Source organism: Aspergillus udagawae (genome assembly GCF_001078395.1).
Source record: "Aspergillus udagawae IFM 46973 DNA, scaffold_5, whole genome shotgun sequence".
NCBI classification, from domain to species: Eukaryota; Fungi; Ascomycota; class Eurotiomycetes; order Eurotiales; family Aspergillaceae; genus Aspergillus; species Aspergillus udagawae.
In genome coordinates, this window is record NW_025091268.1 from 2,310,374 (window position 1) to 2,327,167 (window position 16,794).

The following is a 16,794-nucleotide window of genomic DNA, read 5'->3' on the forward strand; positions in this document are numbered from 1 at the left end:
GGAGCAGTAATGCGCCGAGAATATTACGCGGCGAAGTGTCTTTCCAACAACTGATAGGCATTTGCTCGTCTCATGCTTTGACTAGATTCTGCACATCCCACTGAGAACTCGTAGACTAGGAGTTTTCAAAAAGCGGTCTAGATACACTCGCAAATGTACTTGAGGTCTGTTCCATTCAGATTGACAAAGTCGGATGTAGATCGGCTTCCCTCCTATTATTTGGTCCGTAAAATCGTGTCTACCAAGGACACCTAAACTTGAGTCTGAAGAATTGTCGGACTGTTTCCATCTAAGGGTCTAGTCTGGCAACCGCATCACTCCTACTCATATAATGATCAATGGATCAGTAACCGTGCTGTATCACCATGTACTCCGTTCCCATAACCAATATCAGGCTTCCTCACTCTCCTACAGAATGCAGAGGACAGCTGTTGAAAACCTAGAGGTGGGAATCTGTACGGAGTATGTATGGTAAGAACCAGTAATATGGTGCCCAGGTACTGAAAGAGTACCTAATTAGTGGCCGATCACGGACCCCGAGCCGGATGGCCAGCGTTCTCCGATATCCCACTACGGAGTAAGGACACCAATTATGGGTCCCAAAGACTGGATGCAATGGATGGAGACTGACAGATTCTGGAGGAAAACCCATCACGCCATTTTGACTCATGACTACTTGGGTATGGTCTGGACGAGTTTATCATACTCCGTACATCGATGGTCATTGAAGAAACATCGATTTATTATTATTATTACCTGTCATAATAAAAACACCTAATAGCTCCGTGTATTACCAGCCAATTACCGCCGATTACCCCTCCATTCCCCTCCAACTTACTGTCTTTTTTTTCCCTCGTGCTGCTCCTATCTATCAGCGGGCCCACATCGAGGGGGCTTCCCCTCCATCCTCTCTCTGTATCCCAACATTAAATATTCCCCCATCCCTCTCTCTGCTTCTTCTCCTCCCTCTTCCTCTTTCATCCTTCCCTCTTCACTTTTGAACTCACCTTTCCTCAGCAAGAGACTGATCTCTCTTGTCTGTTTGCTTTATCCTTTTGTGTGACTTCAATTCATCCCTCTTACCATTCCTCTTTTCTCCTCCAAGTCTCGTATCCTCTTCCCTCTCACCCTTCGTTCGTATCACACATCATTCAAAAATGGTTCAATCGTAAGGACCCACTGACTCTCTTGACTGTTCCACGCCTTCTTGACATGCACTAATATCTGTGTCTGTAGCGCCGTTTTGGGTTTCCCTCGTATGGGAAAGCTCCGTGACCTCAAGAAGGCCACCGAAGCTTACTGGGGCGGCAAGATCTCTCGTGATGAGCTCGTGAGCGAGGGAAAGAGACTCCGTGCTGAGCACTGGAAGATCCAGAAGGATGCTGGTGTCGATATCATTCCCAGCAACGACTTTGCTTTCTACGATCAGGTCCTCGACCACATCCAGCTCTTCGGCGTAAGTTCCCCTGACCGTTTTATGGCATACTCCGCCTGGTAATCTAACAAAGTCATTGAATAGGTTGTCCCTGAGAGATACAGCAAGTACAACCTTGACCCCCTGGATGAGTACTTCGCCATGGGTCGTGGTCTCCAGAAGCCCGCCTCTGAGGGCCAGCCCGCCATTGACGTTCCTAGCTTGGTATGGTGGCCTCCTCCAACTACCACTTGTTCGCAAGGTTCCCCATTCTAATACGATACGTACAGGAAATGGTCAAGTGGTTCGACTCGAACTACCACTACGTCAAGCCTACCCTTCAGGAGAACCAGGTCTTCAAGCTCGCTGCCAACCCCAAGCCCGTTGCTCAGTTCCTCGAGGCCAAGGAGGCTGGCATCGTCACTCGTCCCGTCATCCTGGGTCCCGTCTCCTTCTTGACCCTCGCCAAGGCCGACCGCGGTCAAAAAGTTGACCCTATTGACAAGATCAACGACCTGGTTCCCCTCTACGTTGACCTCCTTGCCCAGCTGAAGGCTGCCGGTGTTGAGGACGTTCAGATTGACGAGCCTGTTCTCGTTTTCGATCTCCCTGTCAAGTCCAAGGCTGCCTTCAAGCCTGTTTACGAGAAGCTTGGTGCTCTCGGTGACAAGGCTCCCCGCATTGTCCTTGCCACCTACTTCGGTGACATTGTCCACAACATTGATGTTCTTCCTGCTCTGCACAACCTTTATGGTATCCACGTGGACCTTGTCCGCAACCCTGAGCAGCTCGATGCTATTATTTCCGCTCTTGGCCCCAAGCAGGTTCTCTCTGCTGGTGTTGTTGATGGTCGCAACATCTGGAAGACCAACTTCAAGGCTGCCATCGAGAAGGTTGAGCACGCTATCCAGAAGCTTGGCAAGGACAGAGTCATTGTCTCCACCTCCAGCTCTCTCCTCCACGTCCCCCACACCCTTGAGAGCGAAAAGAACCTCGATCCTGAGGTCCAGGATTGGTTCAGCTTCGCTGTTGAGAAGACCCACGAGGTTGTTGTGATCGCCAAGGCCGTCACTGAGGGCCCTGCTGCTGTCCGTGACCAGCTCGAGGCCAACGCTAAGTCCATTCAGGCTCGTGCCTCTTCCGCTCGCACCAACGACCCCAAGGTCAAGGAGCGCCAGGCTGCTGTCACCGATGAGATGCACAACCGCAAGTCTCCCTTCCCCATCCGTCTTGCCGAGCAGAGCAAGTCCATCAACCTTCCTCTCTTCCCCACCACCACCATCGGTTCCTTCCCTCAGACCAAGGAGATCCGTATCCAGCGTAACAAGTTCACCAAGGGTGAGATCACCGCTCAGGAGTACGAGAAGTTCATCGAGCAGGAGATTGCCGAGGTTGTCAAGATCCAGGAAGAGCTTGACCTCGACGTTCTCGTCCACGGTGAACCCGAGCGTAACGACATGGTTCAGTACTTCGGTGAGCGCCTCACTGGTTACGTCTTCACCACCCACGCCTGGGTCCAGAGTTACGGATCTCGCTGCGTGCGTCCTCCCATCATTGTCGGTGACATCTCGCGTCCCGCTCCCATGACTGTCAAGGAGTCCAAGTACGCCGTGTCTATCTCTAAGAAGCCCATGAAGGGTATGCTTACTGGCCCCATCACTTGCCTCCGCTGGTCTTTCCCTCGTGACGACGTCCACCAGTCCGTCCAGGCTCAGCAGCTGGCCCTTGCCCTCCGTGATGAGGTCATTGACCTAGAAGCCGCTGGTGTCAAGGTCATCCAGGTCGACGAGCCTGCTCTTCGTGAGGGTCTCCCTCTTCGCGCCGGCAAGGAGCGTGAGGACTACCTCGCCTGGGCCGTGCGTGCCTTCCGCCTGGCTACCACCGGTGTCTCCGACGGTACTCAGATTCACTCTCACTTCTGCTACTCTGAGTTCCAGGACTTCTTCCACGCCATTGCCGCTCTGGATGCTGATGTTCTCAGCATTGAGAACAGCAAGTCTGACGCCAAGCTGCTCAAGGTCTTCGTCGAGGAGGCTTACCCCCGCCACATCGGACCTGGTGTCTATGACATCCACTCTCCCCGTGTTCCCAGCGAGCAGGAGATCAAGGATCGCATCGAGGAGATGCTTCCTTACCTCCGCCCTGACCAGCTCTGGATCAACCCTGACTGTGGTCTGAAGACCCGTCAGTGGCCCGAGACCAAGGCTGCTCTGACCAACATGGTCAATGCTGCCAAGTTCTACCGCCAGAAGTACACCAAATAAATGGTGTGACTGGCTCTTTCAATAAACGGGGACGACATTCTTCAACCTGTCGCTCCGGAGTCAAACGAAACTTGTTTTCGTTTTGTTAATGTGATGAGTTACGACGATGATACCAAAAGTTCAACATAAGGGTTCAGGGTTTTGTATTAGAAAATATGGGGGTCAACGGAGTTTCAACATTTACGATTTCAACATCGGCGTTCAAGCCAAACATGACTGCCTCCTACATGCGGTCAGCATTTCCTTCGGTGGGATGTTTCTTTTTTTCGCTACTTCGGTTTTAATTAAAAGGGATATGCATGATCGCGGCAGTCGGCGCCGCTGATGGTTTTTTCTTCAATATTTCAACAATGTGTTGTACATGACACTGGAGGTACTGATTTAGATCTACCTCTTAGAGCCTAATCAAATGAAAGGCAATTTCCAATATATCTCTATTCTATCTCAGTAGACATTGTAAATGGTGACTGAAGGCCTGTGGATACGAGGATATTTCTTAAAAGCTTGTACCGCATCGACTGTCTGCGACGTGAAGAGTCATGACCCCTCCACCAAAGTAACTAGCGATGCCGTTGGGCCATACTATTTAGGAACGATGAGACCCTATCTCTGAGCTTTCATCGCAGAGGCTCACAAGCCAAATCCAGATCACAGCCACGAACACCATGGAACCGCAGCCCCTCGGCCCGCAACCGCCTTCTCCCCAAACTTCTCTACATACCACTTCCTCCCCCAGCGCGCATGAGGCAACATATTAGCAACCGCGTTAACAACAAATACGACTGCTGGAAGAGGCAGGGGAACCTGTAGTTTCGCCGCGAACGCCGCGGCGGGCCTCAGCCACAGAGCGATCTGCAAGGGCGGCGAGGTATAGGCGAGTGCCTGCCGGGTTGGGAAGACTGCCGTGCCGACGAGAGCGAAGCCGAGCCACTCGAGCCATTCGAAGGCGTAATGCGGGTAGAGAATGGAGCGGAAGACGCCGCGGGCGGCTGGGATGACGTAGACCTTGTCATATTTAGTCTTGTTGCCGTTGGCGTTGGCCTTCGCGTCAGTGGACGAGGACGAGGACGATACCTGGATGAAGGTCGGATGGTCCTCGTCTTCATTCTGGGTGATAGCCTCGTCAGACTTCTTGGCCGCGCCGCGCTTCTCTGCTGCTTCGCGGCGGAGACGGAAGAGCATGCGCTCCGAGTAGATATTGCCTATCATGCCGGCTGCGAAGAGGACCATCCCCAGGCAGGGCAGGAAGTGCGTTGCGGGGGAGTATCGCGACGACCCTCCCGGAGCGCCCGAGACGGTGCCATCGGTCTTGTACCCCAGCACCGGGACGTGGTATCCCACCAGCCAACCGGCCAGACACGACGAATTGAGCCAGTTGAACAGCACCGCCATGATGGCGACGGTCGCATGGATGGGAGACATGCTGGGGGCCGCGAAGAATGGCGAGATGATGGCGCGGTTGACATAGTGGATTACATAGAGGGTTGCAACGAGCTTATTAGATAGCGGAAGCGAGCTAATGTTGAGCGTTGGCGGCAATTTGTAAAGCAGGTAGAGCAGATTCACCGGTCCCACGAGCTCCATGATGAACCAGCCTAGTTTGCCTGGGATGTTCAGCCAGGAGCTCTGGTAGGAGCCTTTGCCTGCAGGGTGCCAGGAGACTGCCCATTGGACGAGCGAGAGCTGGTTCACGTTAGATTACGATAGTTTAAGGATTATTGTATAGACTTGCCACTGGGAAGTATTGGAAAATGTTGAGCAGGGTTGTATAGGCCTGGGGAGTAAGAAGGATGAAGTCCCCCAAAGGGGGAAGAGACCCCAAGAACGACGAAAATGCGGAGCCCATGTTCGCCTGTCTGAGAAATCAGTATAAGCAAGCAATACGGTGAACTAATAATATGATCAACGCTGATTTAAAGGAAAACATACGCGGTAATAGTCCCTGATCAAGCTTCCTGCTTCTTGCAAGGGTCACGCTGGTTCGCGATGCTCAGATGCTCAGGCGCTACAGAGAGTCTGAGACGATGGTGATCAAGGAAACTCCGGAAGTAAATCTTTCAGACCATGACTATATACCTATCTCAAGTCTCAGTACATCGAAGAGAAGTGAATTTAGAGATATGGTGAAGGTGAATCCCACGTCAACAAAGAACGATCAATAGCTTGAGTTTATCCAATGATGTCACGGGATTGTCACCACACGTGATCAGATGCTTAGTTACAGTTCGATGTATCGAACATCGATCAACTCCTCGTCACAACTGAAGATGGATGTATCTCTTCCCTCTCCTTAGCAGCCAGTACTCATGATGTATAGGTGTGTAGAAAGCAACGAGTACATAGTATATGGAAAATGTGAAGACAAATCGGTTCCAATCCCGGATGGTCAAGCATGGCATCCTTGATTCAACATGGAGTAATGCGCAAGAGGACTGGCTTGAGTGGCTTCAAATGTCGATGCCGAGCAAGTATTGTATTTATCCATCAACAACTTCTATGCAACTTTTTCTTGTGCTTCAATCAGTCGACGTATCCATAGTGTCAGTCACGGTCTGCGTTAGAGGCTGTCGTCGAGCCGTTAGTCTCTCCGCCTTAAATGCTTCAATCTTGGCTTTGAGCTCCGTATCTAGACAAGAATAGTCAGCCACTTCGCTTTCAACGCTCGAGACAGGCAAGAAACCAAAACTTACCAGGGGCCACGTCCTCCATCTTGAGCGGAGCTCTGTTGAACGGATCATGTGGGTCACTCAGAAGGTGAGACCGAAGAGTAGAACGATCCATGGATACCCTGGATCCAGGGAGGATAACTGGATCTTCCATCAAGGTATACATCAGGGGATCTAGCGAAAAGCTGTCAGCTATTTGGCCATCACAGGTAACTAACCCATCGAACATACCCAAGAATTCATCGGGAATTTCGCCCAGATCCTCCTCGGCTTGCTCGTCAGCCTCCTTGGCCGCCCTGACTTTCGCCTGCAGCTGTTCCCATTGTTGGAGCTCCTCCGGAGATTTCAGCGACCATTTTCGGAGGATATCCCCGGCCTTCTGAAAATTGGCCGGCTTGTAAGACCGTCCGTCCCTTGCGACGGCGAGGATGAAATTCTCCTTGGTCATCAGGTTGAGATACACATCGACGATTTCACTCAGCAAAGCCCGCGGGTTGAAACCGTACTCTTGCAGATTGTCCACTCGTAAGCTGGAGCTCTTCGGGCCAACCATGGCATCCAGGTTGTAATCAAGCATGTCTGCCAATCTCTGGACAATCTCAGGCATGGTGAACGAGTCTGCCAACGCTTCCGTAAATAACTTGAGCATGGCGACCGTCTCGTTTGTTAACTGCATGTAGGATTTGGCGTTCCGTTGCGCGGAAGCAAGATGCTCCTCTTTTTGCTGACGCTCCTGAGGATCCATGTTGTTCCCATTTCGACTGAGCTCCACCTGGGTATTATGAATCGTGATGAAGGCGCCAAAAGATTCATCAAGCACGTAAGTCACGTCGTTTAGGAGCAAGTTCACAAAGCGAACGAAAAAGTCCAGATTTTGCTTGGATTGGTTGTAGAGCTTGTTCCGATACAGAGTGTTTGGCCAGATACACTTGATAATCTGGAAGATTTCGTAGCGAATGTTGAACTTGTCAAAGAACTGGGTGTGCGTCCCCGTGTGCTCTGCTTCAATATAGAACTTCATGACGGCATGCAGCAGGTATTCATTAGCAAAGGGGAAGGAGTTCAAAAGATCGACCAGAACACCGCGGGCGCCACCAGGGCGAGGCCATGTCCCCCGAAACAGGATCGAAACAAGACCCGCTTTCAGGTAAGGGTTCTTGATGTAGTCCGAGCTCTCCAGGAAAGTGATACAGAGCATAACCAGCTCGTCTCCCTGTGTCGCAGTGATGATTTGGGGCATGCACCACATGATGAATTTGAAGTTGCTGACAATGTCATCAACAAAGTATTCGGGGAGACACTTGAAGACCTCCGGCTGCTGCTCCGGAAGAGGCAACTTAATCGGTTCTTTTGGAAAATTGACGCCGGACACAAGCCTGAGCAGCCAAACGGTGACATATCTCATGAACAGCATGGAGCGTGCCTGCCATTGATCGTCGAACAAAACGCCTTGCAGACTGTATTTAAGGGCGAGACCCAAATCCAGCTTGTCCTTGTATTTCTTCAGAGCCTGTTCAAATACCCTAAGCTGCACTGGGTTGCTGATCCATCTGGGTCGCTCCAACTCGAACCTCCTGATCGTACCCTCCATGTGTCGAAGATCCTTCTCAAGCTGGTCCAGCTTTGACGTCAGGGACTCACTTCCATAGTGATGAGCAGCAACAGTCAAAAAGAAGATTTCAGTGATGAAGTTAGAAGTCCCTTCTTCTTTCTTCGAGTAAAACGCGTCAGACGCATGCTGATCGGCATTGATCTTGGTTTCATCTTTCATATCAACGCGTGGGTTCCGGTGCAGATATCCCGCATCGATCCTGTCAATCTAAGAACCCGGTGAGCTTGGTGGAAGAGCATGAGATAAAGTGCATAGCCTACCTTGGTGAAGGTTGCGTCCATGAAAGGTTCACAAAGCTTGTCCAGACATGTTGTGAGATTGAACATGAAACCGTCCGAAGCTACAGTAGTAGGATCCACCTGCATTGCTCTTCGTTTGTGGTTGATGTTCAAAGCGGCAGCGAACCAGTCCAGGACTCTGTCTCTTGCCTCCTTACTGGCGCGAATGATATGGTTGACGACATCAAACAGATCTGAGCTGAGCATCTGCTGTATCATTCTCATGGATCTTTGCGCATTTAAGATATAAGACTGATCTCGAGTCTTGGGACTCGAGAAATAGGTCATGGTAATATTGCCCTGGAGAGGTGACAAGCGGAACCAGGGACCCAGAAGTGTCTCCTTCTCAAACAATGCTGGATCACGAGACTCGTTGAAAAAAGGAGACTCCGTAATAGCAGAGGCAATGACAGGATTACCAACCAGGTTTCGCAGAGCCTAGATAGGTTAGCAACAGGAATCTCGACGGGAAAAACCGCTAGAGGTATAGGTACTATTAGATAAGACTTGTAGTCATCATTGATAGTCATCGCAGCAAGGTCACGGCTCATCTCCTCTACAGCGGCGATGAAAGCCGGCTTGATGCTTTCGTCTTCCTCAAATCTCCTCACAGCTTCGCCCAAGAACTCAAGATCGACTCCCTTATCATCTTCGGGATCCAGAAGAAGATATGGCTTGAGCGGCGACCGCCCGGATGGCTCGAGACTAAGGGACAACAGAATCAGTCAATCTGTCGTCCGGTTTGGTCGACTCAACAAGGGAGAGGCAGGAACACACCCGAACATCTCCGGCATAGTGATCGCGAAGATGCAATAACTCATGCACAGGCGCCGAGCCTCACAGATGACGCCGAACTTTGGATCATCCCCGCGGGCACGGCGAAAACCCTTGTGCAGCCTTGAGATCCGCCCCCAGCATGGCAATAGGTAGTCCAAAGGCTTCTGCTGGGTATTCGATGCGGCTTCAAGGAGGGCCTGGTCCAGCACAGTAGTATCGATGCGTGGTTCGCGACCCTGGTCCTCGAGTTCGCTCCGTAAGCCAGGCAAATAGATCAACTTGTGCCCATGGATGTCCCGCTGTCGGTCTTCCCTCAAGCTAAGCTTGAAGACGGCGCTTAGTGTGCGATCCTCAAAGGATTCAATACTCTCTTCTGCCTTCGGTGGCGGAGGGGTGTTCGACACAGGGGTAGCAGATAATGACTCCGGTGCAGGACTGGCAGGGGCGGACGGTGTTATCTTAATTCGCTTGCCTTCTGATTCTTGCAACTCCGGCCGAGGCGAAGAAGTTTGGGAGCGCGGTGCGCTGCTGATATTGATGTGTGGCTGCGGAGCATCGGATGTTTGTTGGGTAGTAGGACTGGGCAGTGAAGGTGTAGAAGGCTGGGTAGAAGCTGTCTCTGGGCCTGCTGCATTTTGTGAGGATGAGGATGGGTTTCCAAGCTTTGCGAGGCGCTTGTTGCGGATCTGCACAAGGAGTTTTAGTTGTCATCCAGCCATAAAACCATTCACTTTGACAAAAGAGCGTCAAGCAGTACTGCACTCACCTTATCCGCATCAGAGAGAGTATCTGACATCCTCTGTTAACAGGGGAGATGTGAACGAATGCCCCAAGAGAAGAGGCTCTGTCAGCGGGGCAGAAGGGTGCGGAGAAAGATAGAGTAGGCGGTTACTAGTATGGCTGAATCAAGTGGGATCACAAAAAGGCAACAGTCAAGGAAATCTGTACTTTGGGGGAATCTGAGGACATCTATGATTTAGTAACAAGGAGCGTAACGACCAACCAGACCGATGGATGAATGCTAGTGGTCACTCTACAGTACTGGCGACATTCGGTCATGGTCGCTGAGTTTCGCCTGCATGATTAATGTCCCTAACTAAGCCCGGCAGACCGCCCTTGCCATTCCTCCACTTGTCAAGCATGAAAGATAAATTATTCACTTATCCCTCTGAAAGGCGATATCAAATGTCTCCGAGTTGATGTTTCTATTCTCTTCACAGCCGTTGATAAAAGTTATTTGCACAATAAGAGTAATCATAGACATCCAGTAACTCATCAGTCCATAGGACGCCATCGAAAATCTCCGCCAGTCATTTGCTTCTAATGCAAAACAGAAAAGCAGACAGAAGGAGAAGCGGCCAACTGGAATTATGAAGAACCAAGATCGCAGGTCAATATGTAAAAAGGACGTATCGTGACGCTGGTTAATATCTCCCCTTCAGAGAATCTAACCGCCGGCAACTCTTAAGCTCCATGGACCTCGCCTCCTTCATCTTCTCTACATCTGGGAAGAACCAGCCCTGGGCTTCTTGCATCATCCGGTCCCGAGCATGTACTTCGCTCTCGCATTCGTACCGCAATTTGGTGATATAGTCCACTTCCACTTTTGTGTCCAGCTGGCGGAGTTTCTTTGCACTGTAGTCTTCCACGTCCCTAGGATTGACGAAATAATTGATACTGTATTTCGGTGTTGTCCGCTGCATGGTGTGAGGGGGTACAGCGGCATCAAATCTGTAGGAAGGACCGGAAGGAGACGACGAGCCAGAGAAAAGAGAGGAGAGCAGAGGAAGCACGAATAGAAGGATAAGAGGGAGTAGTGACTGGAATGTTGCCCAGCCAGACGGTGCGGCTTCGGCCTGAGCGCTGGCTTCGCGCGGTCTTCGTCGCGGTCGCTGCCCTCCAAACTGGTGTACCCGGAAACCTGGACCTCCCCCCATGTTGAAAACAAACTGAGGACCTCCTAGATAGCATCCGTAAGCATGGACTCTCGGAGAGACAGGGAAAAAAAAAAGAATGTGAGGCAAGCGTACCGAAAGGGCCGAACCCTCCTCCTCCGAACCCGCCATTGAAGAAGCGATTGAACAGCTCCTCTGGCGATATCTCCTCCTCGAACATAGAACCACCAGCACCCGCTGAGCGCGGGAACCCACCACCGCCAAAGCCACCGAAAGGAGACGCCCCCGAGGGCCCAGCACTAGGTGTGAACCTGCTGTCCGGATCTCCACCAAACTTGTCATACTTGGATTTCTTGTCCGGGTCCGATAGCACTTGGAAAGCACGAGAGACCACTGCAGCCACAGGCATCAGCTACATCCGAGATCACAACATTCTAGCACTGAGGAGGGAGAACTCACTCTTAAATGCCTCATCCGCCCCCTCATACCCGTTCTTATCGGGATGTGTCAACAAACTCAATTTGCGGTATGCCTTCTTGATCTCTCCATCCGACGCTGACTTTTCCAAGGCTAGAATCTCGTAGTACGCCGTGCTCGAGCATTTTCGTATCCTAATCACGGCTGCCTTCTGCTCCGCTGTGTATTTGCGATCCTGGTTTCCCTGGTTGTGTTCGCGTGATCTGGCTGAACCGCCAGTATCCGCGCCAGACGCTGAAGCGGATGGCATGGCAGAGAGCGTGTATGATGGTTTTAGTCGTCCGGTCGGTTATCTATCCCTTATCCTCTTATTCAGAAAAGAATTATCGCTCTGGAGGCGGCGCAAGTTAAAAGGCGGCAGAGGGACCGATCCGGTGGGGGTAAGCGATGGCAACGAGAGGATAATGCGCTTTCCAGAAGGTGAATAGAACGGATTTGACGTATTAACAGCGAATAAGGATGAATAGCGTCAATTTGGCCGTAGGGTTGTGATGGTTGGCCTCCCTAGCTTTGGGAGATAAACGTGGTGTCTTTTCGGGGTTCAGATGTTGACGCTAAGCCGCAGGCTAGGCCTGTCAGATTATCGCTCATCCAGCGGTAGCTTGAGTATTTTATCTATCGAGCAGACGAGCTACTGTCGCACGACCGAGCATTAATCTGAAGACAATCCCCATAGTTCTTAATTGAAGATCTCCTCGCATTTCAATCTATAACATTTGTCCATTATTAAACCTTTATCTAGACATTCCTAGTCATCCGGAACAATGGCTGGTGAAGATCCAACAGAAAAGGCGAAACAGTCTCTCATGCAACGAGCCAGGGCATGGGGAGGTAAGGACCCAGCTTGCAATGAAATACAATCTGTGATGAATACCAAATCCGATATGGTAAAAAGAATCTAATCGATGTGTATGCCTCTACCTCTAGAAAACCCGTTCCCTCCCACTCTCCTGGCGTCACTCATCACAGCGCAACACATGCGTCCCTTCCAGTTCTTGCCAATGCTATTTCCCCCAGTCCTTCTATTCACAAGCTATGCGAATATTCAAGGCTTCAAGACAGACAGCGCGGGGATCAGCGCCGCCTGGTCGGGTCTCTATCTTCTGCTTGCAGGTCGGCGACGGCAGCCATTGATGAAGAAATGGGGCGCGCGGGGGATTGTTCGCGGCACGACCATGGGTCTTTGCCTGCTCAACATGGTGGGCGGTGGATTGGCTTATACCCTGGGGAAGAGAGACGATCATGATGAGTGAAAAACGATTGCTGCGTGACGTTGTATTTCTATTTGATGCTAGGTATATGATGTGGAGTAGGGTGTTCTGGTTGGATCGCTTGTCTCAGTATATATGGTTCGGTGTGGTCGGCTCATGTATAATACGTGAAATAGGTAGTAAAAAGTCATTACGCTACGATAGCGCCGTCTGAATCTACTCCAAATATTCATAATGGAGATGCCGTGAGTTCGGCTACTCGGCGTACGGCCGCTGGGACAGGATATATTCCCGGACGTTCCTAGGAACCAACCGGTCGAGATCCTGCGGCTTCGTCTGAATGGCCTCGCGCGCTTTCGTTGAGCTCACGGGCCTCTCGCCCGGCTTCTTCCCTTCTACAAGCTGTATGCGCTGCGCCCACTCACGCTTGCCACCTTCATTCTCGCGACCGCCTTGAGCCAGGCGGAGCAGAAAAGCCTTCTGCTCTTCCTTGCTGCCCCATTCATCGTCGGGACGCATGGTGACCCGTAGTCTATGTTGCGAAAGGAATGGCCCAAGCGGTTGGAGGGTATGTTCCGGGGGGTAGTACTTGGGGTTGAAGATCCGGACCAGAGTGTCGTAGCCCGTGAGATGGACCTGCTCCAGGGGGTTTGGGTATACGCCTGACTGCTCGATCTCCGCCGCCTTATCCACGAAGTATGGTTTCTTTGTCACTCCAATGTCGATCTGTTGGAGGCCCGCATTTGCCGGAGATGACGAGGTCGTCCCCAAGTGCGATAACAGGTCCTGCGCAAACAACTCCATCATAACCAGACGGTCTTCGAAGTCGGCGGGCTTGGATGGCTTATCGGCATTCTGGGTAGCGAGGAGTAGCAGCAGACGCGACGGGACACTGGGCTTTTCGAGAAGGGCTGAGCTTGCGATTCTCAGATGAGCGAGAGTTGGGGGGTTGAACGATGAGTCCAGGACATAGAGTACATCTGGGGCCTGCGAAGGCTGTTTTTGCTCTTGTAGTTGGTTCGACGGAACGGCGTTGAGTATCTCGAGGTTCCTGGAAGAAGCGATGAAACGCTTCAACGCGGCTTGGTATTGTGATCGAAGCGCCTGATATGAGTTGCTCGCCATGATTGTTGACTATGATAGTCCAATTGGCTGGCAAGACACATATGGCCTGCTGATAGTGAGAAGGGCTGTCAAACTAAGGTAGCAATAACGCTTGATGCAGTCACGTCAGAGGCGGCTGACTGGCGTCCATAGGTGGGGTCATTTTGATAAAATCATCCAAGGTTAAGAAGGCGGGCGGCTGCAGTTCCAGAATGCGCAGCCCACGGCACGACGAGGGCAGATATCGAAGGCAGTAACTTTTGTCTTCTCCATCAGAAGCACTTGAGGAGCCAGTTTAATGGTTCTATCCAGGGTCCAGGATAGCATCTAGATCTTGATGCTGTCATGCTTACCTCTAAGGTCAGTTTACTCGGCAAATAATTGGTCTGTGAGACACAGGCCGTTCGGCAAGCTCGCAAGTCGTATCAGCTTGATTAACACGGGGACGATCATAATCATGGATTATTGGCCTCATAAACCACAGCTCCACTGAGAGCAAATTCGGACAGCCTGGAAGAGTCTTTGATTCCCACCCTGTCTGGGGCCCGAGGCCTGACGTCTGGAATCTGACCCATGTTCGGCTCATTCAACTCGCTCAAAATTCCAATCTCAAACACGGTACTCCGTATATACTCCGTATTTGCATGGGGAAGATCGTCTGAATCATGTTTCAAAACTAGAACATCTCAATGCTTGAGTGATCTGAATCATCTGATGCTTTTGTGATCAAAATTTTGTAAAGGGCAAAGCTCTCCGGAGGGAGTTATCTAGAACTTATGCAGGTATCGAGCTACGTCAAGTTGTCACTGGTTGGGCCAGTTTATATATTTTAGGTATAATGATATCTTGTTGATGCTACGGAGTACTACTGAGTAGTTAAGTCTATCGTATTATTGTCATTAATAAGGATCACGCTGTACAGGCAGTGTTACATAGTTCAGAAAGGGGTCGGACAACGCAAAGTCTCACTCTCAACCTTCAAGTCCCCTGTGCTTTGTTGTTCAGTATCACCTCCACTGGCCGACGTCAAAGCCACTTCCAACGGTGAAACATTCATTATTGGACTAGGGTGGCCAACCCGAGAACGGGCAGAACGAAAGCCAAGAAAGTCACAGACTGTAGCACAGTTTCTCCGCACTACGTTTCAACTCAGTCTGCGGAGTGTGCAGATATCTAGATGCCACGGGTCACTAATTCGACCTGTCTACTCTGAACGAAGACATAGAATCCCTAGGAACTTGACCTCTGAGAAAACCAACTTGGATTGTTTGAAAAAATGCCGCGACGTCCAGAACTATTTGCTCGTTGTCTAGACTCTCTGTTCTCCACCTCGAATCGACAATCCGCAGATTATCCTAGCCTTTCGATTCTCGCTTGCCGGTATGAAGACTGTTGATCGGCGATTGTCAAAGCTCGCAATTTACCGTAGATGGTTGCATGTCGCTCAAGGTACTCCATAATAGACGCGGAAATGGCACTATTAACATCGATTCCGAAGACGCACGCTCATTGTATGTGAAGAAATGGATAGTTACTTCCCTATCTCACGACGAGAAAAGGGGAAAGGGGGCATAGAATCCACCGGAACCAAGAGTTGTGCCCCGTCATCAGAATTACCCAGAGCGGCAGAGCTACCTTCTTCATACAAAATTAGACGGGAGGACTTGAGTTAATAACTTTGGCGAGAGGCACAGAGTGTATTCATCTCAGAGGAGGTCAAAATGAATTTGTACTGCAAGATCCGTTGTTTGTAGCTTTTAATGCTGAAAGTAATGCATTGCTGGGCCTGGGACTGGAAGCGGTAGATAGTATCATCCTTTTTGCGACTTCTAGTTTCTTCGCGGCTTCGCCTCTCGGGACAGTTCCACTTACCTATAGGGGAGTATCTGCCTACTTAGTAACCCCCTCGTACTCCGTACCCCGAATGGCCAGCGCATGCGAGGGCCTTGAACTTGCTAACTTGGCATTTAAATACCTCCAGCTACGACATATGGGTATCATGCAACCCCGAAATCACCACCGTTTGGCGTATATCAACAAACTCTTCAGTCTGTCTAAAATTCTCCTACCAACCCTATCCCTCGTAAACCTGTGCCGTGTCCTGAATGTATCTGGATACCGGCAAACCGAACGGCGAGAGTGGAAAAAGGAGGGAAAACTTAGGTACGTACCAAAGGATAGAATCCCACCACAGCAACGGAAGGAAAGCGAGAGTGTGCCACGGACGGGAGGCACGCGGCGAGATTAAGCAAGGGACACAAGCCAATCACAGATCACCAGGACAGCTTGAAACGGGCCTTCATCTCAGGCGGCAGCGAATCTGCGTGCGGTTCCTGAGCTTGGACCCACCAGAGTAATTGGATATTACTTCCATCCTTTTGTGTCAGATACAGAGAATAATCCATACCTTAAAGAAAGAAGGGGGTTTTTACCAACAATATCAGAATAATAATTTTCTACGAGACATTGTTACCTTTCCTAAGAGGCTGTAATAGACTGACTCGAAATGGCTGTCACGTACTACCTGTCTGAGGCCTGTCGACGTCTAGGCTCAACATCATAACATGATACAGAATTTAGCCTTTTTACCGTCGATTTGGTCCTTTTAGCTTCTCCACTTGAGCGCCACCCACTTCAGAGTCTTTTTAACTACTATGTATGAGGATTATCTAGTTTCGTCTAAGTGCTGGCTGCAGCCTGCAACTCAGGTACCAGGTACCTGCTTGAAGCAGTGTTTGTGGGTAAGGTACTGCATGTACCGTGTATCAGATACGGGATGCTCGTCGCAGAAACAACCTAAATAATCATAATAATAATAATTAAATTTTAATTAGTTTAATTTGAATCCTTAAGTCTACAAACAATACTAGTCTGCAATGTACCAATATGCCGCTGATGGCCCCTCCCTCCTTTTAATTCCCCTACATCAACATCAGGTCCCCCTCTTCTCTTCTGGGTTTTCCTTTTCATCCCAGACTGTCTTCTGCTTCGTGTCCGAGATCATTCCTTTCTCTACGCACAGCCACTCTTTCTATCGGTTGCGAATAGATTTCGCTTCCCCCACACTCGTTTTCAAGCACAGTCTTGTCACCAGAA

The 16,794-nt window shown here is 50.5% G+C and overlaps 6 protein-coding genes across 6 annotated transcripts; 2 read left to right on the forward strand and 4 right to left on the reverse strand.

The window, feature by feature from the left end:
* Positions 1 to 1,157: 1,157 nt before the first annotated feature.
* Positions 1,158 to 3,678, forward strand: Aud_007628 (5-methyltetrahydropteroyltriglutamate--homocysteine S-methyltransferase; the record flags this gene model as incomplete). The annotated part of the gene is made up of 4 exons (XM_043292517.1): positions 1,158 to 1,168; positions 1,237 to 1,456; positions 1,520 to 1,639; positions 1,705 to 3,678. The coding sequence occupies 4 exons, from the start codon at positions 1,158 to 1,160 to the stop codon at positions 3,676 to 3,678; spliced, it is 2,325 nt and encodes a 774-aa protein (XP_043148452.1).
* Positions 3,679 to 4,326: 648 nt separating this feature from the next.
* Aud_007629 (3-oxo-5-alpha-steroid 4-dehydrogenase family protein) lies at positions 4,327 to 5,524 on the reverse strand (the record flags this gene model as incomplete). The annotated part of the gene is made up of 2 exons (XM_043292518.1): positions 4,327 to 5,361; positions 5,414 to 5,524. The coding sequence occupies 2 exons, from the start codon at positions 5,522 to 5,524 to the stop codon at positions 4,327 to 4,329; spliced, it is 1,146 nt and encodes a 381-aa protein (XP_043148453.1).
* A 670-nt stretch (positions 5,525 to 6,194) lies between these two features.
* On the reverse strand, positions 6,195 to 9,807 carry Aud_007630 (ubiquitin-ubiquitin ligase UFD2; the record flags this gene model as incomplete). Its single annotated transcript, XM_043292519.1, has 7 exons — positions 6,195 to 6,304; positions 6,369 to 6,518; positions 6,576 to 8,163; positions 8,217 to 8,672; positions 8,729 to 8,939; positions 9,012 to 9,697; positions 9,778 to 9,807. 7 exons carry the CDS (start codon positions 9,805 to 9,807, stop codon positions 6,195 to 6,197), a joined length of 3,231 nt encoding a protein of 1,076 aa, XP_043148454.1.
* A 628-nt stretch (positions 9,808 to 10,435) lies between these two features.
* Positions 10,436 to 11,633, reverse strand: Aud_007631 (J domain-containing protein; the record flags this gene model as incomplete). The annotated part of the gene is made up of 3 exons (XM_043292520.1): positions 10,436 to 10,971; positions 11,042 to 11,299; positions 11,366 to 11,633. 3 exons carry the CDS (start codon positions 11,631 to 11,633, stop codon positions 10,436 to 10,438), a joined length of 1,062 nt encoding a protein of 353 aa, XP_043148455.1.
* Positions 11,634 to 12,147: 514 nt separating this feature from the next.
* On the forward strand, positions 12,148 to 12,636 carry Aud_007632 (uncharacterized protein; the record flags this gene model as incomplete). Its single annotated transcript, XM_043292521.1, has 2 exons — positions 12,148 to 12,214; positions 12,311 to 12,636. 2 exons carry the CDS (start codon positions 12,148 to 12,150, stop codon positions 12,634 to 12,636), a joined length of 393 nt encoding a protein of 130 aa, XP_043148456.1.
* Positions 12,637 to 12,849: 213 nt separating this feature from the next.
* On the reverse strand, positions 12,850 to 13,719 carry Aud_007633 (nicotinate-nicotinamide nucleotide adenylyltransferase; the record flags this gene model as incomplete). The annotated part of the gene is made up of 1 exon (XM_043292522.1): positions 12,850 to 13,719. One exon carries the CDS (start codon positions 13,717 to 13,719, stop codon positions 12,850 to 12,852), a length of 870 nt encoding a protein of 289 aa, XP_043148457.1.
* Positions 13,720 to 16,794: the final 3,075 nt, after the last annotated feature.